The sequence below is a fragment of the Xenopus laevis genome, chromosome 8S, assembly GCF_017654675.1.
Source record: "Xenopus laevis strain J_2021 chromosome 8S, Xenopus_laevis_v10.1, whole genome shotgun sequence".
Lineage (NCBI taxonomy): Eukaryota > Metazoa > Chordata > Amphibia > Anura > Pipidae > Xenopus > Xenopus laevis.
In genome coordinates, this window is record NC_054386.1 from 38,990,896 (window position 1) to 39,014,743 (window position 23,848).

General features: G+C 38.8%; 1 protein-coding gene across 2 annotated transcripts in view; it reads right to left on the bottom strand.

Annotated features, from left to right (window-relative positions):
* Positions 1–9,998: 9,998 nt before the first annotated feature.
* lmx1b.1.S (LIM homeobox transcription factor 1, beta, gene 1 S homeolog) overlaps positions 9,999–23,848 on the bottom strand; it is a 117,772-nt gene continuing 103,922 nt past the window's right edge. Inside the window, exons 3-8 of one of the 2 annotated variants that reach the window (XM_018231926.2) lie at positions 20,444–20,676; positions 18,976–19,154; positions 18,192–18,269; positions 16,669–16,735; positions 14,959–15,099; positions 9,999–10,897 (exon numbers count right to left, since the gene is read on the bottom strand). In XM_018231926.2, coding sequence (XP_018087415.1) covers positions 10,740–10,897; positions 14,959–15,099; positions 16,669–16,735; positions 18,192–18,269; positions 18,976–19,154; positions 20,444–20,676 — 856 coding nt within the window. In that variant the 3' untranslated portion in view covers positions 9,999–10,739. 2 annotated transcript variants of the gene reach the window in all.

Below are 23,848 nucleotides of genomic sequence, written 5' to 3' on the forward strand. Positions count from 1 at the left end.
CATCCTTATTGGAAGCAAACCCAGTCTATTGGGTTTATTTAATGTTTAAATGATTTTTTAGTAGACTTAAGGCATGGAGATCCATATTACGGATAAACCCCTTATCCGGAAAACCCCAGGTCCCGAGCATTTTGGATAACAAGTCCCATACATGTACCCCAATTGCTATTTTGCCAATTTTTACATTTGCAAAAGGACAGCTCCCATTGACTTCTACATTACCTCACCAGCTTTTAGATGCAAAGTTCTCTATTAGAGTTTTTCTGTAGCTTTTACACTTGATAATTTTTTTCAGAGGCGCATGTTATGGGTCTGGCCCAATTCGGAGGCACACGCATAACATTGGGGTTCTGGCCCAGATATGCTGTGAAAGTTGCACAATAAAGGCAGTCCTGCCATTTGCTAAAGGGGGTGGTTCATCTATAAGTTAACTTTGTTTGTTGTAGAATTGCTAATTCTGAGAAACTTTTCAGTTGGCCTTCATTTTTTATTCTTTATAGTTTTTGAATTTTGTCTTGTTCTTCTGACTCTTTCCAGCTTTCAAATAGGAGTCACTGACCCCATCTACAAAAACAAACATTCTATAAGGCTACAAATGTATTGTCATTGCTACTTTTATTATTAGTCTTGCTGTCCATGCCCTCTTCCATTCGTTTTTTTTATTCAAATCAAGGTATGGTTGCTAGGGCAATTTGGAGCCTAGCAACCAGTTGGAGAAACAGCAAACTGAAGAGCTGCTGAATAAAAAAAACGTTAGAGATTTTAAACAGGAAATTCGGCTCTTCTTGTGCAAGGATTACATATGAAGAGCTAATTAGAGCTCTGATAGGAGGGAGGCTCCTGACATAGAAACGGTGCTAATAGTGATTTTCTTTTATATAAGTGTGCCCACCAAGCAGAAGTACATGTATGGTGTGGGAGTGCTCTTATACCAGCCAATAAGGGTGACATTTACATTGATGCAAATTAACTATATTGATTTTATTTGGCCACAAATTGCACACAGAGGAGCTGGAGGCAACAAAAGAAGAGTATGGCACTAAGGGAAAAGGGACTCCACTACTATCATTGAATTGTACAATTCCTTCACCTGTCAGTGGGACACAGTGCATGAACAGCTCGAGACCTACAGGTTGGGAATTGCTTAGAATTCACAGCAGTTACAGTCAACGTGTTTATAAAAGGTACAAAAAGATGAATACAGGTATGGGATCCGTAATCCAGAAAGCTCCGAATTACGGAATGTCCATCTCCCATACACTCCATTTTATCCAAATGATCCAAATTTTAAAACGATTTCCTTTTTCTCTGTAACAATAAAACAGTACCTTGTACTTTATCCAAACTAAGATATAATTCTTATTGGAAGCAAAAACCAGCCTATGGGGTTTATTTAATGTTTACATGATTTTTCTAGTAGACATAAGGTATGAAGGTCCAAATTACGGAAAGATACATTATCCGGAAAAGCCTAGGTATAGAAAATTCTTGAAAACAGGTCCCCTACCCTGTCCTACATTTAATAAACAGCCCCTCACAGGGAAGAGGTTGATTATTTATTGTTTATTTGCATGATACTGTACCTTTATATAACCACGATGCATACAGCCTGAAAGCCAGGAGCAACGTTACACAGTGTTTCAGATGGGTTTATCTCTGAGATGCTATAGGGTAATCCCCCACCTACAGTATGTGCCAGTTTCTTCAGAGTAATAAAAAGGACTCCCTTTGGCTTTCCATGCTCTTAGAAGGGCGCCTTTTGCTTTTCAGGGCAGTAAAAAGGACCCCCTTTCCTTCTGCACACTAAATTGTGTGCACTTTTCTGCCACTGGGGTTCCCTATTAACTTTTCACACAGAATAATATGTGGAATCTTGCAGCACCTTCCTTTCCCTTTGCTGCCTCAGTGCCTCTGTCTCTCTCCCAGCAGCACTTCCTGTGCAGGCCTTCCTTCATGTCAACTCACAGTGGGTTGTCACCTGGCCGGTAAATAGGATGGTTAATCCCAATGTTATTAACAAGGGAAAAAGAAAAATATAAATGAAGGCCCGTATTTTTTTCCAGAAAATGTGGCTACCCTATGCACAGAACATCACAGAGGTGAGAGAAATATACACAGCATATACACAGCATATACACAGCTCCTCTACATTAATACTGTTACTAATTTCTCTTAATATTCACAATACGTCATACATACAAAAAGAGCATAGCTGGATCTGTACACTCCCCTACACTTAAATAGTGTCTTTGCCCAAGACTCTATCCTTACAATAACCCTGACAGGCTGGTATTTTCAGGCTGCGGGTACGTTCTTAGCATACCACCCACATTCCCTATGTAATATATATATAGCCAATAATACATTGTTGTGTGCTGTTTTTCAGGCAGGGTGACTATCTGCAGAGCCTACGCTCTAAGTTTGTTGCCTGAAGCACATGCAGGTGATTTTTCCACACAAAATGACTTCAAACGTTTGAGATGCACGAATGACAACCTTGTCTCACCTATACTACAGGTCCTACGTATAAAATGCATGCCCCAGGGAAGTAATATGTGATGGATGATTGGGTATACCTGTGCAAGTGTAGGACCAGCTGCCTTCCAGTAGGCGTGTTCACCTTTGCGTTAACTTCTGGTATGATGTAGAGAGGGATATTCTGAGACAATTTGCAATTGGTTTTCATTTTTTATTATTTGTGGTGCTTGAGTTATTTCGCTTTTTATTCAGTGGATTTCCGGTTTGCATTCTCAGCAATCTGGTTGCTAGGGATCACATTACCCTAGCAACCATGCACTGATTTGAATAAGAGACTGGAATATGAATAGGAGAGACCTATACCAATAACAATATATGTGTAGCCTTACAGAGCATCTCTGCTTAAAGAAATGGTGATTTCACTAAACATATTTGAGCAGACTTCCCAGGCAAATACTAGTCCCATTGCTACCCATGCCTATGGAAGAGTACAAGGAGGAGGAGCAATGTGGCAGAAACTTAAGCCCAAGAGCTGCAGCTGCTCTCCAAAGCCTTATTCAAACACTCACAGGTATAATAAACAATGAATTACAACAACTTTAGTGCATTTAGTCAGACATAGGTCTATTTGCACTTTCCCTGTCACTGTCTGCAAGTTAAATTTGGTCATAGAATATCCCATGGCAAAGTCATTTCTTCTTGCTACATAAATGTATGTGACCACCTGTTTTACCAGGCTAAAAATCTGGTTAATTGCTCTCTATGGGACTTAATGCATGAGAGTTGCAAACTGTAGCTCAGATTGTCCCATAGGAAACAATGGAATATATTTTAGGCTCATAGTAGTTAAGCACAACTTGTCAGTTAGGGTACCCCAGACCAAAGGGCTGTCCCTGGAATGCATGGGAAATAGAAAAAGGGCTTGTACTAGCGCGTTTCCATTCACTCCATTGTCATCAGTTTTAGGGCTCTTACTGACGAGCGGTTGTAGCTGCGCTCCCCTGCGTTCCGTTTTTCTGTGTTCAGCCACAGGGGAGCGCAGGAATAGACACATTAGGTTTTTTTTCAATGGGGCTGTACTCACACTGGTGCGTGTAGGCACCGAACGCAGGAAAAATGCAGCATGTTGCGTCTCAACCTGCGTTCGCTGCCTACACGCGCCTGTGTGAGTACAGCCCCATTGAAAAAACCTAATGCGTCTATTCCTGTGCTCCCCTGCGGCTGAACGCAGAAAAACGGAACGCAGGGGAGCACAGCTACAACCGCTCGTCAGTAAGAGCCCTACATGCATTCCACGGCAGGGGATCTCTGGACAAAAAGCATTCTTTGATTTCTTCCGGGGGTGTACTCAAGCGCGTGTAAGCGCCCAACACAGGTGGAACCCAATACGCTGCATTCCACCTGCGTTCAGCATTTGCACAGGTCCGTGTGAGTACAGGCCCCTTCAAAAGAATTGATTGTGTTTCATCCTGTGTTTCCCTGCTGTGGCTCTTATAAAAACTGAACAGTTAAAGGAAAGGTAGGTGGCAATGTGAAAGCTACCTCGGGCAGTGCAGGGGCTAAAATCAACCTTTGTCAGAGTTAGATCCAAGATAATAAGAAACCAACTGTCTTTATCGGATTTCACATTATAGCACGGATGATCATATTTTGAAATATCCAGAAAAGTCTCTTGATTCTGTAGTGTAGATAAGTCTATCCAAATCAGTAGTTAAAGAATGAAAGCAAAGTAGATTCGAAGTACCAGCAGTCCATTCCGATGAATAAAAAAACACATTACAGGCAGGACTGTATTTAGGTCCGATGCTGCCCTAGGTGCCAAACCTAAACATGCCCCCTACGCACCACGTGTGACGTCATACGCATGGACTTATCATAAGTGACAATGCACGTGACGCCACTTCTGCCAAAAAGCCAACTCCTCACCCCCCCCCCAGCTCTTTCACCGGATTTCCTACAGAAATCCTTGGTAGAGGCTGGACGTTTTTTTTTTTTTTTTAAAAATACAGTATAGGCACCCGAGGGTCGCCCCCCCAAAACCTAGGCACAGGCCCTCTGGCGCATTAATATAAATACAGCCCTGATTACAGGTAGAGGATCCCTTATCCAGAAATCTCCAAATAATTTACATTTAAAAATGTACTTTTTCTCTGTAATAATAAAACAATACTTTGTACTGATGGTACCTAAACTACATTAATCCATATTAGTGGCAAAACAATCCTATCAGGTTTTTGAATGTTTAAATTATGTTTAAGCTGAGTTATTGTGATCCAAATTAAGGGAAAATCCCTATACCGATACAACATGTTGGGTTCCACCTGTGTTCGGCTCTTACTTGCGTCATCATGAGGACAGCACCATAGAGAAGAATTGCCTTCATCTGGGCCTGCGCTTCCTTGCGGTTGAATGGATTGAATCGGAATGTAGCCCAAAACACTCATGTGTAAATGCCCTAACACCAGTGACATAGTTATGAATACCCACCCACTGGCTGATCCACTTGTCCATCTCATTGTGATGGGTTTCAGGGAATGTATTGTTATTGCTTCCTTTTATTGCTCATCTTTCTATTCAGGTCCTCTCTTATTCATATACCAGTCTCTTATTCAGATCAATGCATGGTTGCTAGGGTAATTTGGACCCTAGCAACCAGATTGCTGAAATTACATACTGGAGAGCTGCTGAATAAAAAGCCAATAACTCAAAAACCATAAATAATAAAAAATTAAAACCAATTACAGATGGTCTCAGAATTATACTCTCTACATCATATTAAACGTTAACTCAAAGGTGAACAACCCCATTAATGTTCCAAAATGCACATGTTAATATTATTTTTAATACAAATATGTGTAACTGCAAGTTTTATTATTACAGTATATTCTGAATGTGTATCAAGATGCTGCATGTTGCATTTTATCACAACATGCTGCATTTTTATGTGTTTGAACTAATTCCCAGATCTAAATGTTTGTGGGTAAAACTAGGCAACAAGGCAGTTAGCTCTTGTATTTAGGTGCATTCAAACCAAAATATGGTAAGTGTGTAAAAAGAAGGGCAAACTAACTTGAAATCCTGCTTGGCTAATATGCAGCTAATTTAGATGCATTCTGCACTGATTTCTATGCAGCATGCATCTAAACATATTGTCGATTTTCCATTCAGTGTCCAGATTGTGTGCAGATTTAAAGAGGCAAAGTGGCAACTTTACATACATGTCTATATATGACAACCACCAGAAGCTGCTGGAGGATTCTGGGAATATTAGTTCACAACATCTAGCACAAGATGCTACTCTGATCTAGCTTTCAGATTTTATTTCATAAATATTTGTGCAAATCCCTAGCTCCAGACATCAAATTGTTCCTCATCTAAATCCTGATTACAGCCATGCATCATCAGTGTGTCATCATTTAAAGCCATCATTTAGATCAATTCTATTTGAACAGCCCCTAAGCGCAGCTCTACCACTCCAGTCTCCATAACAAGGATCTCACAAAGTACACTGCCTTTTCTGCAAAGCAATTTATCATATTCCCTGCCTAATGACTCTCTTTCTGTAATTCACCCAGTTAATTAAGCATGATGGAAAGGTCCCTGCTTAATTTATCAGAATGTTGCCCCCCACCACCACTTTGACACTGCAAGGGTTAAATCTGAGCACAATCATTAGGGGTAGAAAGCAATAAACTGCTGGCTGACCTCTGACATCTCTTCTCCCTGATGTGTAATTGGCATCTATAATTCGGCAGGTGCTGAAACCCTCTTTATTTGCCACAGAAGGTCCGCGTTATTGAGCCAGTCTTCATTCTTTCTTTAAACCCTTTCTATTCCCTGCTGGCTCACGTTGGACTCTTGAGAAATAAAATCCACCAGGCCAGAGGTCAGACCTTAATCTCAAGAGTCTATCCCAGGATAAAACTCACACTGATCATCAGCTTGTCATATTGATTTGATACCCTAAGGGGGATTACACAGCAGATAAATGTAGACAATAATCGTATTGTGTGTATTTTACACTGAGCACTTGTTTTTGAATGATATGCAGAATACTTGGCAGTGCGTTGTCTATTAAGTGGTTTTTATATTACACAGCACTTGTTTAGAGAGCAGACATGCATTGTACATTGAGTGCAAGTATAAGCCACACAGCAGGCAGTGCATCTCCATAAAAAGCAGAGCAGGAGCTTATAGGCATTATATGCAGAACTTGTATCTTTTTTTTATATCCCGAATAGGGAGTATATCCTATATATTGATATTGGGCCAAGGATCTGCATAATACAAATATTATACACACCTACCTAAATATTATTACACATATACTTTATATACAGAGAATGCAGTGTATCAGCATTATAAACAGTGCAATATTATTCAGAAAGCAGGGCAGTAGTTTCATAGCTGTATCTCTTATACAATCTCAGATGGTCTGCTCCTAAACAGAAACTCATTGGGGGTTACAATATGGCCATACAAGGGGTCATTAAAAACTTCCAACTTGGTCTGTCCTGAACAAACTGGCAGCTTATTGGCCCTTGTATGGTGCCAGTCATTGGGCCTGAACAACAGTCCTGAACAAATACAGTATCTGGACAAAAATCTGATCTGAAAAAATATTGATTGGGCAAATTTGATTGTTCTATTTTATTGAGCACCACAACTGCATGTTAATGTGGTCCTTGATCAGATGGCCTGTTTAGCAGCAATTATTATCTGTATGCACTGTGTGAAAAAAATAAAAACAGAGTAAAAATTATTCTGAAAAGAAATATTGTCCAGGTACCAGAAATCTTGTTTTGTAAAAAAATAAATTTTGTTTTTTGTATACTAGTAGTCATTCAGTTCGTATAGTCATAAACATTTATGAATTTATTTGACTGCTATTGCAGAATCTCAGGTTGGCACAGCCTGCAACAAGTTAAAGTTCATTTTTTTGGCATTAAAGGGATGGTTCACCTTTAAAGTAGAAGGAAAGGTTAAGACTAAGTAAGACTTATCAAAAAGGTCCACATAAATATACCAGTAAACCCTCAAAGTAAAGCTGCTCTGAGTCCTCTGTCAAAAGAAACGCAGCATTTCTTTCCTTCAATTGTGTACACATGGGCTTCTGTTTCAGACTTCCTGTTTTCAGCTTAAACCTCCTTGCCCCAGGCGTGAGCATGCTCAGTTTGCTCCCCCTCCCTTGCTGTAATCTGAGCCCAGAGCTATAAGTGAGCAGGGAGAGACTCAGGCAGAAAGTGGTCACATCAAGCTAATACTGCAGCTGCTATCCTAAACAAACAGAGAGCCTCTAGAGCTTTTAACTCAGGTATGGTAAAGCATTCTACAGAATAAATATAGCATTCTAGCTTGCAGTATTGCAGCTAATCTATTGGCAATAAAATGCCTCCATAGCTTTCCTGCTCCTTTAAATTAACTTTAGTCTGTTATTGAATGGTTAATTCTAAGCAACTTTTTAGTTTTTCAATTATTTGCCTTTTCTTCTGACTTTCAAATGGGGCTCACTGACTCCATCTAAAAAAACAAATGTTCTGTAAGGCTACAAATGTAGTTACTTATTATTGCTCCTCTTTCTAGTCAGTCCCTCTCCTATTCATATTCCAGTCTCTTACTTAAATCAATGCATGGTTGCTAGGGTAATTTGGATCCTAGCAACCAGACTGCTGAAATTGCAAACTGGAGAGCTGCTAAATAAAAAGCTAAATAACTCATAAACCAGAAATAATAAAAAATGAAAACCAACTGCAAACTGTCTCGGGATATCTCACTCTACATCATACTACAATTTCATTTAGAGGTGAACAACCCGTTTAATGTCAAATTCAGGAAGCACTTTCTTTTAGAACACCATTGTTTTTTTTTTTATTAACCCTCTGATCACCTATGTTTTATTTCAATCCTCTATGGCTCCTCCAATGGCATTTTTAACTTGTAGGGGGGGGGGGGCTGGCCACCAATTTTCTTTTCATTTTCTATGGGCACATGACCACCACTGTTTTTTTCACTTGTAAAAAATACTGGAGACCCAATATGGCATGGGTTGTGACAGATCTGATGAGACGCACAGTAGTCTACATGTCGACACTAGCAACAACGGTCACGGCTGCCAAAAAAAACCATAAAGTGATGGAAAATTGTGATGTTTGTTTGGTGCATACATATTGTAACAAAAGAGTTACTGCTATGGAACTGTGGGGTATACCTTATGTATTATTTATAAGATACTAAAACTGAAGTGCAATTTTTGACGGTAAAGGCCTAGAAACAGGTCTGTATCACTTGTTATGAACAACATGAGAGGTTAATGTGTGTGTGAGAGATGCACTGGGCTTTAAGACATAAGGATATTAAGTGAATATAAGCACATTCTGTTCTTCAACATGAGGGATTGCGGACAAGATTAAAGGGGAAGTATACAGCTCTTACCTGAAGTATTTGTCTCTAAATAAAATAGAAAATCACAGAGAGCTGCCATATTGCTTATTGTTGCTGCTAAAATGTTTGAATGACAAGAAGCAAATATTATTAGACACAGTGGCGGAACTACCAGGGCGGCACCTCATCCAGCCACGCCTGCGATCCGTACGATTGTTAATCTGCAGTGGTGTATGCTTCCAGAGGAGGGGGTCTAACTGCATAGCCTGCACCCAGGCCCCACGCCATGTAGTTACGGTATTAATTAGACATTGGATACATTCACACATAGAACCCCTTTTATCGTAACAGCTGTATCAAGTACAAATGACCAGTTTTCCCACTAGACAAGCTGGCAACAAAACACGCAATTCAGGAAAGCCCCAGGTCCGGAGCATTCTGGATAACAGGTTCCATACCTGTACTTTGAAATTTGGCAGAACAACCTACTAATACACACTTTGGGATCGTACAAGTTCTTACCTTACCAAAATTCTGGCACCCATAGCCAAAGTCAAACTGGGGTTTCAAGACCTCAAGTAATCTGAAGCTAATGATGTGCATTTTCTCTGCCAGTGGAAAAATGTCTATTTGTTGAATGAGTATTGGCAGAAACTGCACCCACCTTTTGGTGTTGGTGGGGTGAAATTCCCCATCTGTGAGCACTAAGCAACTGAATTTTACCCAAAGGTGCTTTAGCCATAGGGCATTTGACCCGGACAGCCCGGTACTCTGAAGGGCTGCCAAAATTTCCTGCCCGGTATTCCAAATAAGGAAAACCGGGCAGGATTCCCTTGACTGGGCCAATCGCTGATCGCTGCATCATAGTCCCACCCCCTGATATCACTGACACTCCCATCTACACCACGGGCCCGCCCCCCTGCCCGGTCTCCACCTTTTCAAAAGGTGGCAACCCTAGCTTCAGTGCATAATAAATCTCAAAAATATTGCGTCTTTTTTTTACCAATACTTTTTCGGGTTTTCGTCGTCAAAACGGACATCACAAGTTAATAAATAACGCCCTTGAGCAGCAATGCAACAAATTAATTTCCAAAATCAGATTCCTGTCAATATTCAGCACCATGACAAACCAAAACTTGTTAACATTGTACGTTTTATTAAATTAAGTTTTTTGTTGGTTTCTGGTTTTTAGTTTTTTTTTCTTTTTTTCAACTTTAAAGCACCTTATGGAACAGAAGACCATTAATTTAAAAAAAACAAACAAAAATAAAATAAAGAAATGGATCTCTCTCTCCAGAAAACATGCAGTCCGTCCTGTGTTGCAATGATTTCCAGCAATCATTGGCTTCATGTAGGATATAGTGGCTAAAAACTAACCTTCTGGTCTATGGAGAAAATCAAGCACAAAATATAGGAAGGAAAAAAAAATAAAATAGATTAAACATCAAATTTACAATAACTTCTCACAGTTCAAATTTTGTTAATTCCACATCACGGTGACATTCATGCAGAGGAGACAAGGAAGTGGCTTAGGAGTTGGATTATTCTAGTGGGGTGTGGGAAATCTCGTTTTTACACAATTCTATACAAATACTGTAAGTTTTCATTCTTTTTTTTTACAGTTTTAATACAATAGTGGGTTTTTCTTTTGAAAAGAAACTAAAGTTCACATCTCTTCCTCATACTTTTTTCCCCCTTATACTCTTGGTGGCTCCAGCAAGTATCAGTGTGGCTGCTTCGGTTTCTTGCATACATTTGCTCACCGGAGTGAATTCTGGGAAGGACAAATGTGCTGATATGGCTGTAAATAGTCTCTGAGGGTCCATTTTGGGTTTTTTTTTTATCGTTGACTGTTGGGGTGGGGAAAATAAAGGGAACTCTCATGACGCAAAGTAGGAACTCTGCATTGAGTACAGTCGGTCAATGGGATTCCCCACCCTGGCTTGCATTGAGGTGACCTCTGAAGATGCCAAAAAGCAATCGCTGAGACTTGTTAACGAGGTATCGCTGTCAATGTCATGAAATATGGTGTCATTGCCTGTAGTGAAAACATAACATTAATATTAATTGCCAACTAACCAATAAATCATTGTCAGACTTCTAACAACAAATGTAATGCATAAAACCAATTTAGAGGTACATAGTCATAGCTGGTACATAGTCTTTATGACCAAGGCTTGAGGCCAAACAGACTTTCAATGGACGCTACAGTTTCTGGTACAGTATGGGATCCATTATCTGGAAACCCGTTATCCAGAAAGCTTCAAATTGAAAAAAAACAACAACATGATTTCCTTTTATATAAAACAGTGCTTGATAAAGCTTGTACTTAATACCAACTAAGATATAATTAATCATTAGTAAAGGCAAAACAATCATGTTGGGCATAATTAATGTTTAAATATTTTTTTTGGAGATCTAATTTAAATAAAGACTCCTTATCTGGAAAACCCAAAGTTCTGACCATTCTGCATAATAAGTTCCATACCTGTACCATTATCAGTGGAAGTTCCTTGATACGGATGAGGAATATGGCAGCTCTCTTTGATACACTGTATATATATATATATATATATATATATATATATATTGAAAAAATGTTTTCTGCACCTAATAAGCTTTTACTTGATACTTTATAGTATGTTTGTATAACGCGTCAATTCCCAGCCACCATTGTGAATATTTATGCCACTCTACCCATCTTGTGATAGTATAGAACACAGCCAATCCAAGTTGTCCTTTGTAGATTTAAATCCCTCCCAATGGTGTCAGTGGCCCAAATATGAGCAATGCGTGATGTCATCTATGGTGGGCAACTCAACGGGACATATGGCAATTGTGCTTTAACACCTTTAAGGGATAATCAATTGTTTCTGTAACATGAGCCCAATCTCTGCATTTCAATCCTCTAGGGAGACTATTCATTTAAGGGGAACTATGGAGAAAATTAAAATTTAATATAAGGTTAAGCGTACCAAAATAAGAAATTTTGTAAATACAGCCAATTAAATATTCTTTCATGACATAATCAAGTTTATGTTGACTATACCTATCTCAGCATCTGTTTCTCTTCATTCTGTCTTGCAGCAGTTCTGTCATTCTGTCATGTAGCAGTTGGGTGTCAGATATTCATTGACAGTTAGATCCAATATATCTTATAGGGGGGGGGCTTCCTTTCCTAGCAGATGATTTAGAACTCGCTCAAATTACTGATTCCAGTACAAACAAAATCCAACAAAATAACTGCCTTTTGCACAAATTCTGCATGTAGAGAGACGTGATGTTTGGTGATTTTAATATAGTGAGCCCTAATACATCTTCTAGGCAAAAGGAGCCCCCAATAAGATATACTGGAACTGTCAATAAATATCTGATACCCAACTCCTGCATGAAGACAGAATGAAGAGAAACAGATTTTGAGAGAATAATAGTGAAGATATTTCAGAAACAGTACAGAATTATTAATTAATTATATTTAGAAAGTTTATTATTTCAGTATGATGAAGCTTATATTAAATTTTCATTTTCGCGACAGTTCCCCTTTAATGGAACTTTAACAAATGACCTGAGAAACATGCTAATAGCGGTATATTTATATATATATATTATTGCAGAATAGCAGAACTATATACACTATAGTATTGTAGCAGTATATAGCCTTTTTAATTGAATTGGGGGGATGTCTTTCTGAGTCCAGGATCAATTGTAACAGTCCCTCTTTATTTCCCATTTGTCTCTACTAGTCTATGTCCAATATTCTGGATAACTGCATACAGGTCCATTATGGGAACACACATAGTGGAGCAACTGAGAAAGAACATGCAGCCTGGATAGTTAATCATTCATTCATTAGATCTGAGGGTGAGCTGTATTGAATTCTGATTGGCCAATAAGAAAAAACCTTTAAGATCACATAGAGAAGGTAATATGATGCCAGTCATAATTTTTTAAGTTCCAAATCAACAGATTTTGTATTCAGCTGATTGCAACATGAAAATCATTAATTCAAGAAGATGTTCTTAGAAAATTTCTAGCATATCCCTTGTTAACTTTTGGTGGTTATTGCTATTTTATCTTGGCACCTCCAAGTCAGGTGGTAAGGATTACAGCCTGGAATCTTCCAAACGTATCGGTAAATGTAACAACATGAATTTATGTATTTATGTAACAGCCAATGATTCGGTGAGTAATGCGTTGAAGATACTATGTCAGCTTGTTTTAGGTTACATAATAACACAGTATCACATGACAGGCTTACACAAGAACATGCAAAATCCCCATACATTTGTATAAGTTATACGTTATGTAAGTTATTTATTCATTCCGTAGGGAGAATACCAAGGATCAGTTAGTAGTGAGTTGTCTTGGCAAATACACCTCCTTTTCCAATGTCTTTCTATTTCAGAGCACATATGTATCAGCTTTTGCTTGTGAATTAGGGTGTAAACCCCAAATGGGGGAGATATCACAGGACTTGATCTGTGGTTTTTGTTTCACCCAATCACCCAAGCTTCTATCCACTCGCTTTATCGATCAATCACCTCTTTTATGTTGCCCCTGAGCTTTTATGGCCAAAATAATAAATAATGTTTTAAAACGTGCTGACATCAAATTTAATATGAGCACGAGTTTTTCAGAAAACAATAACATTGTTTCAACCTTTACTAGTTGCAATTAAAGGTGTTGTTCACCTTTAAGTTAACTTACAGTATGATGTATTGTAGAGAGTGATATTCTGAGACAATTTGCAATTGGTTTACATTTTTATATGTGGTTTTTGAGTTATTTAGCCTTTTATTCATCAGCTCTCCGGGTTTGCAATTTCAGCAATCTAGTTGCTAAGGTCCAAATTACCCGGGAACCCATGCAATGATTTAAGACTGGAATATGAATAGGAGAGGCCTGAATAGAAAGCTAGGTAATGAAAAGTAGCAATAACAATACATTTGTAGCCTTACAGAGCATTTGTTTAAGATGGGGTCAGTGACCCCCTGTTTGAAAGCTGCAAAGGGTCAGAAGAAAATGGAAAATAATTGAAAAACTATATAAAAAATAAATAATGAATACCAATGGAAAAGTTGCTTAACTTCGATATTCTATACTAAAAGTTAACTTAAAGGGATACTGTCATGGGAAAATTTTTTTTTCAAAATGAATCAGTTAATAGTGCTGTTCCTGCAGAATTCTGCACTGAAATCCATTTCTCAAAAGAGCAAACAGATTTTTTTATATTCAATTTTGAAATCTGACATGGGGCTAGACATATTGTCAATTTCCCAGCTGCCCCAAGTCATGTGACTTGTGCTCTGATAAACTTCAATCACTCTTTACTGCTGTACTAAAAGTTGGAATGATATCACCCCCCTCCCTTTTCCCCCCAGCAGCCAAACAAAAGAACAATGGGAAGGTAACAGATAACAGCTCCCTAATACAAGATAACAGCTGCCTGGTAGATCTAAGAACAACACTCAATAGTATAAACCCATGTCCCACTGAGACACATTCAGTTACATTGAGAAGGAAAAACAGCAGCCTGCCAGAAAGCATTTCTCTCCTAAAGTGCAGGCACAAGTTACATGACATGGGGCAGCTGGGAAATTGATAAAATGTCTAGCCCATGTCAGATTTCAAAATTGAATATAAAAAAATCTGTTTGCTCTTTTGACTGATTCTGATTCATTTTGAAATTTTTTTTTTCCCATGACAGTATCCCTTTAAAGGTAAAACACCCCTTTTAAATATAGAATTAATTTGATTTGAAAATCTTCCCATTACCATTGTATTTATATTTTACACAGTATCTCAAATTTTTTAAAATGGGGTTGTAGTAATTAAATTAAATGATGTTCAAATTTATTAATGTTTGCTTTTATTATTTAAACACTGCTCCATTAGAAAATGATAACGGCTGATTGAATGCTATGGGGTTTTGGACCTTGAAGAGCCAAAATCCATCCTTGTTACTTTAGTAGACCCATACCTGTACTATGAAAGTGAGTGGGATACGATAGTGTCGCTTTAATCTGCACTGCGCCTCATGCTTGGCGGTAATCATTGTACAGAGTGCACGCAGCTTACCATAAGGATTCATGTGGTCACCTGGCATTTGTGGAGGTGTAAGTCCTTGCTGGAAGGGGTCTGTGCTGTAGCTGTTCTGATCCATCGTGACGATCTGTTGCTGAGAAGGTGCCAGTGGGGCATATGAGGTCATCATCCCCTCCATGCGGCTGGACATGACCTCTGACGGGTGACAAGGAGCCACGTTAATTCACTCACCCTGCGATATTAGTCATTTGCATATCAGTTGTTTGGCATCTTTATATCCATGAATCTATTTAATCTCCCTGCTGCTCCATCTGGTCTAGAGTGACTACTGTGTCTAACATCCTACTAGAAACACTGCAGAGGGGTCAATGCTATATTTGCAATAAGGATATTCTATGATCAATTCTGTAAAAGAACAGGATTAAAGGGACACCATCATCTAAAAAGGTGATTTACACCTTTTAACAATTTCTTATGTTTAGTTAAAATAGCCAGGGTCTCATTGACAACTAAGTACAGCACCAGAAGGAACACTCACCACCCTTAGGAGTAATGTTTATGCAGGGCTATATACTATAGGCAAGATGGGTGCCCTAGGTATGCTGTTACCTTCTTCATTATTTATAACCCAGGACAGTGGCGTAACTAGATGTGACTGAACCCCACAGCAAATTTATTTTAGGGCCCCCAAAATATCCAGAGGTTGTCAAGTTTTACCAATATATATTGAAACTGATCATTGAGTAGGATTTCATAGGGCGTAAACAAATTATTAGGCATCAATTTTGTCATATAAAGACAAGTTTACAGACTACTGACTCTTATCAGATTTGAATGAGGTAGAATCACATGACTGGGAGAAAGTAGACTGGCCCATGTGTACCATGAAATATAGAAGTAGAAAGTGGCTATAAACTGATTTTTTTCAATACTTCTCTTTGTTTTAAATCATATATAAAACAAGCACAGTTATTTATGATAGTGTTGCTTTCATCTGTTAATTGCTGAACAGGGGAAAGGAAAAGTGCAACAGCTCTATACTTCCAGTATATCTTTACGCAGCCTTTATAAAATTACATTTCTGTAAAGGTTTGAATAAGATTATGGAAACTATATCGAATTATGGGTTATCAGATTAAGGCAAATTTTGCCAGCCTTATGGAGATGGTAAAACCTGTATGAACTGATAAGGGTTTTAGTAACACCTTACAATATTCACTATAAAATAGTGATAGTTACTTGGGGCACATTGTCTCTACTAGTGTTCTCATGAAAAGCAATGGAGACAAATAGGAGAGAATCTTTTCAGGATCTTTTTGAATATTTCTTACTAATGTCGGGTTTATAGCTGGAATGAGGTCAATGTCTGTCTGAGCCTAAACTTTTTTGTTACAACTGCACATTATTAAAGCGACACTATCGCCTCCATTTTTAAAGACTAGGGTGACAGACAAGCTCCCAGGATGTTATAATTGATGTTTAGGGACGCTAAATCCGATTGGCTGCTCTTAGATTAAAAAGAAAACTGCAATGAGGGTAGCAATGTGGCTTGCAAGCCCATAGGCTATATATATTATTGTGCTGTATGATCTTGCATAATCCTAGCCTCTTGTATAGAGCAAAATGTACATTTTTATCAGATGTTATAAATGGAGAAATAGAAGGATTTCAAAAAAGATATAGAGTACGTCAATAATCTGGTTATAGAATCAAGAGGAAGAATGAGGCAAAGTCATGTTTAGCTGTTAATGAAGCAATAGTTACCTTGGCCCAGCCTCTGGGAATTTTGTTGTTCCTGTTGTTGTTGATGCCTTCGTGCTAATTTCTTTATCTGTTATGATAACCAGGGGAAAACATGAGTCAAAATAAAAAAATCTAGAAAAGAATATCCATTCAATAACTGCCGTTAGTTCAGTCTGGAGTATATTAACAGGCTGAATAATTCCTGGGAAGGCAACAATATGAGCAACAAGCAGAATGATACACATACTATACACATACTATAGTTTAGTAAAAATACACTATAAATTACCAGTATCCCAGGTTGGGAGCAAGCAGGGCAGAATGGTACACTTGAAACAATCAGCATTCATACACACATTAACAGTAATGAGACATGGGAAGCTAGCAGTATCAGAACAGGGAGTAAAATGCCAGGGAAGTGAAGAATGGGTACAATCATTATACTCAGAAGCTGACACTGTGGGATGAGCAGAATGATACCAAGGAAGCAATAGGAATGAGTATACCAGGGAAGCTAAAGGTACAGGAATGGGAAAGAGTATAGAAGGGAAGCTACTACAGGTATGGGATCCGTTATCCAGAAACCCGTTATCCAGAAAGTTCAGAATTACGGAAAGGCCATCTCCCATAGACTCCATTTAATCCAAATAATACAAATTTTTAAAACCGATTTCCTTTTTCTCTGTAATAATAAAACAGTTCCAAATGAGCAATTCAGGTGGCACTCCGGATAAGTTTGAGGAAGTTTATTGCAACATTTGGGTATGTTTCAGGAAACATTCCCTTAATCATAGGCATCTAATAATAAAACAGTACCTTGTACTTGATCCCAACCATGATATAATTAATCCTTATTGGAAGCAAAACCAGCATATTGGGTTTATTTAATGTTTACATGATTTTCTAGTAGACTGACAGAAAGATCAGTTATCATGAAAGCCCCAGGTCCCTGAGCATTCTGGATAACAGGTCCCATACCTGTAGTACAGGAATTGGCAGAATAAGGAACTGTACTATAAGCCTTTAGAATAGTACAAGAGAAGCTAAAATATTTGAAAAGGGCAGAACTATACATAGGAAGCTAAAACTACTAGAAGGAGCAGAATGATACACGTGAGGCTAATAGAACAAGAGGTGGCAGAATTACACAAGTGAGTCTAAAGGTGGCCATACACGGGCAGATAACAGCTGCCGACAGATCGAGTTGGCAGCTTATTGTGCATGGGGGCCCTCCCCGATCGATATCTGGCCGAGATTCGGGCAGATGCCGAACGGGCAGGGGTAAAAATCCCATTGGATCCGCATCTGTTTGTTGATGTGATCCCAAGATCCGAACGCCCAAATACTTTCATTATGATCAGATCATTGGGCCCTAGGGCCCATGATAGGATCAGCCCAATATCACCCACCTCAAGGTGGGCATATCGGGGAGCGATCTCTCTGTGTATGGCCACCTTAACAGTATAGGAACAGGCAGACTAATAGCAAAAAATATAAGGAACTTCATTTAGCCCGTACATATGTATACTAACACACGGCCATACCTTTGCTCGTTGGTTCTGGAACCACACCTGGACCACTCTGACGCTAAGTCCTGTTTCAGCAGCTAATGTCTCTCTGACCTGCAAGAATTAAAGTGCACAAGGATGTCACTCTGACTTAAGATCCGATTGTTTGGTGATAAGACTGATTTTTGAGTGAAAAGGCAAGACTGTGAGGGCTCTTACACACAGATGTTTCTCTCCTGCACTCCTCTGCATTGCACTTTCTTCTGTTCAGCCACAGGGGAGCGCAGGAGTAGACGCAGTCAATTATTCTGAAGGGGGCTGTACTCACACAGACGCAAGTATGCGCTGAACGCAGATGAAATGCAACATGCTGCGTCCCATCTGCATTTGGCGCTTACATGTGTCCGTGTAGTCCTGCGCTCCCCTGCGGCTGAACGGAAGAAAGCGCAATGCAGGGGAACGCAGGAGAAAATGGCTGTGTGTGTGTTAGAGTCCTAACTTTAAGCCCACATTCTGTTTAATACTGGTTCAACTAAAAAACACATACATATTTATAATTTAAATACGCAAATAATTAATCATAAGTCCCAACATGCCAGATTAACCTACACCTATGATCTGACAGGCCTTGCCCATATATGCAAAGTCATTCCCTGTTCTTTTTTCTGCTTTTACCCCATTTCCAATCAGTTCTGTCCCTTTTGGGTTTGCAATTTAGGACAGCTCCATGAACATACTGGTTGTTTAAAATTGGAAGACTCCAACTTACACACTGAGTTTTAAGTTTTTAAGAAAAACAAGACGTCTTGAACCCACATACCTTCCTACAGGGTTTCGATGAAACCTCAAAAGATGCTTTGAACGCCCTTCTTTGTTGGGTTGTGAGGATTGTCCTTGGCCGCTTTGGTCTCCTTGGGTCTTTCCCATCATCACTGCCCTTCCCTTGGTTTACACGGCCTTTCCCTGGCTTCACATCACCTTCTTCATCATCACTTTTTACTGGAACACATAATACTCATTATTGCCATACAAGCCATTACTACATAATAGCATTCATTTTATCATGCCATTTCAAAATCATATGATGCATTATAGAAACATACTGTACATAAATGTATGTTGTACATATACATTGTGAAGATATTCAAGGTCAAATAAAGTATTTCATACTATATCAATCTTAAGCTATATAATCAACTTTTTGTATTTTCATTTTTTTTATTATATGTGTACTTGTTTTTTAGTATTTAGCTTTTTATTCAGCAGCACTCCAATTCACCAATTTGGTTGCTAGGGTCCAAACTACCCTACGCAACTATGCATTGATTTGAATAAGAGACTGGAATATGAATAGGAGAGGCCTGAATACATAGTAACATAGTAAGTTAGGTTGAAAAAAGACATGTGAATCAAGTTCAACCTTTTAACAGAGTAGAAAGATGAATAATAAAAAGCAATACACATAAATAGCAATAACAATATATTTGTAGCCTTACAGAGAATTTGTTTTATAGATGGGGTCAGTGACCCCTATTTGGAAGTCATTGAAAAAGTCAGAAGGCAAATAATTCAAAAAATATAAAAAATAAAAAATGAAGGCCAATTGAAAAGTTGCTTGGAATTAGCCATTGCATAACATACTGAAAATGAACTTGAATGTGAACCACCTCTTTAAGTAGATACAGTATAATGTGTTTTGTCTGTCAATCCAACATGTATAACATGGCAATTGTATGCCAAGTTGCCAACATCTAGGGCCGTATTTATCAAAATCCAAACGTTTCTGATTATTTTAATTTAAAAAAGTACGACCAAACTAGAATCCATGATTGGACCTTATTTAATATTAAAAAAAAATCACGATTTAATCAGATCGGGGACAAACAAGTAAAAATCAACTGAAAATCCGAATCGTACATTTTTTTCCGGAATTGCTCGATTTTTCAGGCTTTTTCCCTGAAAAGCCCAAATTTTTTGGATTTTTGCCAGAAAAGTCAGAAATAGTTGGATTTTGGGCTAATTCCAGCGCAGACCATAGAAAATTCCACATAGGATAGGCTTTGACTTATATATAACCTCGGTAGATCTGAGATGCTGGATTTTCGGATTCTGACTTTTTCCATCCTCGGGGTATAACAAATCTCGAATAAATTCTAGGTTTTTACCCACTAAAAAATTGGAGTTTATAGTAAGAAACAAAACAAAAAACGAATCTTTAGATTTTTTGGCATTCGGACTTTAATTAATAACCCCCCCTAGTCCTTATATGGATACATAAGATAAGGTACCAGAATCAGAGTCATCCGGGCTTCCAGAGCTCAGCAGGTCCTTCTCCTTCTCATAGTCACTTTTGCACAGCAATTGGCCTTCCTTGAGAACAAACTCATCTCCCTTCCTGAGTTGTCGCTCACACACGCAGCAGCAGAAGCAGCTTAGATGGTATACACATTCCAGGGCCCGCATCACAAACTCCGTAGGAGCGATCTTCTCCATGCACCCGCTGCATTTTGCAGCAAAAAGTCTGCAAGACAGAAAGGGGACCATAGTTAAAGGGCATGTTCACTAAACAAGCAACTTAACAAAACATCACTGTGAAATTATAGAGATATCTTAATAATGTACAGGTATGAGATCTGTTATCCAGAAAGCTCAGAATTACAAATTCTTATTGTAATCACTGCATGATTGCTAGGGTAGTTTGGACGCTAGCAACCAGATTGCTGAAATTGCAAAGTGGAGAGCTGTTGAATAAAAAACCCAATAACTAAAAAACTACAAATAATAAAAAATGAAAACCAAATGCAAATCATCTCAGAATACCACTCTCTACATCATACTAAAAGTGAATATAAAGGTGAACAACCCCTTTAATGGTGGTTTCTCCACCAACAGGCACTGGTTGTAAGAGTTGTAAGTGTAAGGCACTACACTTTGCACTATATGAAACAGGTTGTTTAAAAGCAAGCCCCAGTATGCTACATTCACAGGATTATTTTCCTAGGTGCCTCAGAGGTACCATATGAGGCTACACCTTTATAGGACACTGCCCTGCACTTGACCATCTGTTAAGCAGACAACTAATTCTTTATCCATACAGCTTCCATGTAGCGTTAAATTCAGTCCTTCTCCTTTCCTTAGCACTCTCGCTCCTCTGTTTACCCTTTCAATATATCTCCACTCTCCGTCCCCTGCTCTTAGTTACCTTATATTTATCTATAAACACGTTTAATTGTTTTAGTACAGCATTTATTATGAGCGGAGAGATAGTGGATGTGCAGTGCCAAGGCTGCTGAGCAAATTAAGTGTGCTTCAAGAGGCATTCTAAATAGATTAAATCCCCATATATTGAAACAGTTTGTTTGTTGGAGAGGAAGGAAACCTACACACACACACACAGACGTATAGGGTGTAACTTAGCATCATAGGCTCACCAGTTGCGCAGAAGAGATGTTTAACTGCACGCTATTTATATCTGTGACTCCATATTGACTTCCAGCTGTATCCAACGATTTCCCATATTGCTCTTTATTGCCTCCCATACCATTTCCTATGGCGTGCCATATACCATTACACATCCTTGCAAGGCTTTATTGCTTAAGATATTAAACTATTACAGATATGGGACTTATTATCCAGAATGTTCGGGACCTGGGGCTTTCCGGATAACGGATATTTCCGTAATTTGGATCTTTTTACTTTAAGTCTACTAGAAAATCATCTAAATATTAAATAAAACCAATGGGCTGGTTCTGCTTCCAATAAGGATTCATTATATCTTAGTGGGGATCAAGTACAAGGTACTGTTTTGTTTAACAGAGAAAATGGAAATAATTTTTAAACATTTGGATAAAATAGAGTCTATGGAAAAAAAACAGCCATAATGTAATTCGGAGCTTTCTGGATAACGGGTTTCTGGATAATGGATCCCATACCTGTATTTGCTTCTCTGTAATTGTTCTTAACCTCTTAGTTAATCCAAAATATTCCTGCTGTTCCATATAACCTGTTTGTGTAATCTGGTGGTCCCCAAACTGTAGAGCTACTCCCCTTTAAGGAGCTAAAAACACTGTTGACGAGTCATCTTTTTTCCGTCAATATGAACCCCCATCAGTGGCACAACTACCAGGGGAGCAGGGGATGCCACTGTACCAGGGTCCGCACCCCCTGTGGCCCCGCCGGCGATTCACGCCCTCATAGCTGCCTAGAAAATCACTTCCGGAGGTGGGGGGCTCGGCTGCATGGCCTGAGCCTGGGCCTGACTCTGCCTAGTTATATTACTGACCCCATTGTTCCATAAACTACTCCTACAGCCTTAAATATTCTCATAATTCCTACTGCTACCAACCCATAATCTCCTTCCTATATTGCCACCTTTTTCACTGTATAGCCCCTCTCCATAATATTCTTTTGCTCTACACGATTCCACCCTTTTTTCTATATATTTGTTTTATTGCTCTGAAGGATTCCTCTCCATAATTCTTTATAATGATCCCCTATATTGTAGTTATGGTGCAGCGCTAACATGGGTGCAAAATGTTCCGCAGAATGAATGCAGCCAAGCACTCCCTGCTATTATCCCATCTTCAATAAAGCAGTTTATGCATAGCAGTGGCTACGGGTTGCTGGACTTGAGCACCTTTGGACTATGTTAGTAAAATACTGCAAGCATATCAATAAGAGCATATGCACCAGGTGCTCATAGTATACAGAACTGCACATCTATAAGCCCAAGTCACTCATATAAGCCAATCATTTATCACCAATTACACACAATATTGATCCACCTTATGCACACTAAAATCCCCCTATTTAACGTTACATTGCAAATTTCATATAGCCTGTGTTTGCTAATAAGCGTGAGCGGTCAGAAGCCCTTGTTAACATTTATAATAAAAAGAACTAGTTAAAGTTGTGTGTTTTCCCCGTCTAATAAACACTTCTGGAGCCATAAAGAAGGCAAGTCTTCTGCCTAATAAAACACATCCTGTGGATCCTCCTTTATGACCGATATCTATCACGATGGCTCGGAAATTTATGAGATCCCCCTCTCGTTATTGCTCCGAGCCTTCGAATTAAAACAATTTTTCATTTTCAAAAGTCTTGTGTGCCATTGTTCCTAACAGCTCGCTCCTCCCCACCCTTTGCTTCTCGCTGCGGCACAATGACACCCTAAAGACTTCACGTGCAATATTCTCACAATAGGCACCAGCTGTTCTACAAGGGACCAGCTTTAAGTGCAATTATGCCACTGTTTAGCAATTACAAAACTTTGATAAACTCCTACTTTAAACCAGAGGATGAAAGAGTCATTAGAAAGACAATGATTCATTTAAACACGTTTCTCTTCCTTTACCCTTACTATGAATTCCAAGATGCCAGTGAGAAATGTATCCAGTCCTGACAGTTGGGTGTAATACGGTGCAGAGCTTTTTGTGCGTTTTCATTCAGCATTTCAATTGCACTATAACATAACTCCCAACCCTTTTGGAAATAAAAAGAGGGGCAAAAAGATTTGTAGCGAGGAGCATGGCAACATTTTGACCAAGCCCATTTTTGTGGCCACACCCCCTAATTACCTTGTTCATTTTACAAAATTTGGCAGGTTATGAAAGTTTGAACACATTTCTATGGTTTTTATGCGTTATTACAGTTTTGTTATTGAAGCAAATTGTTACAATTGCTTTTTTGCTTAT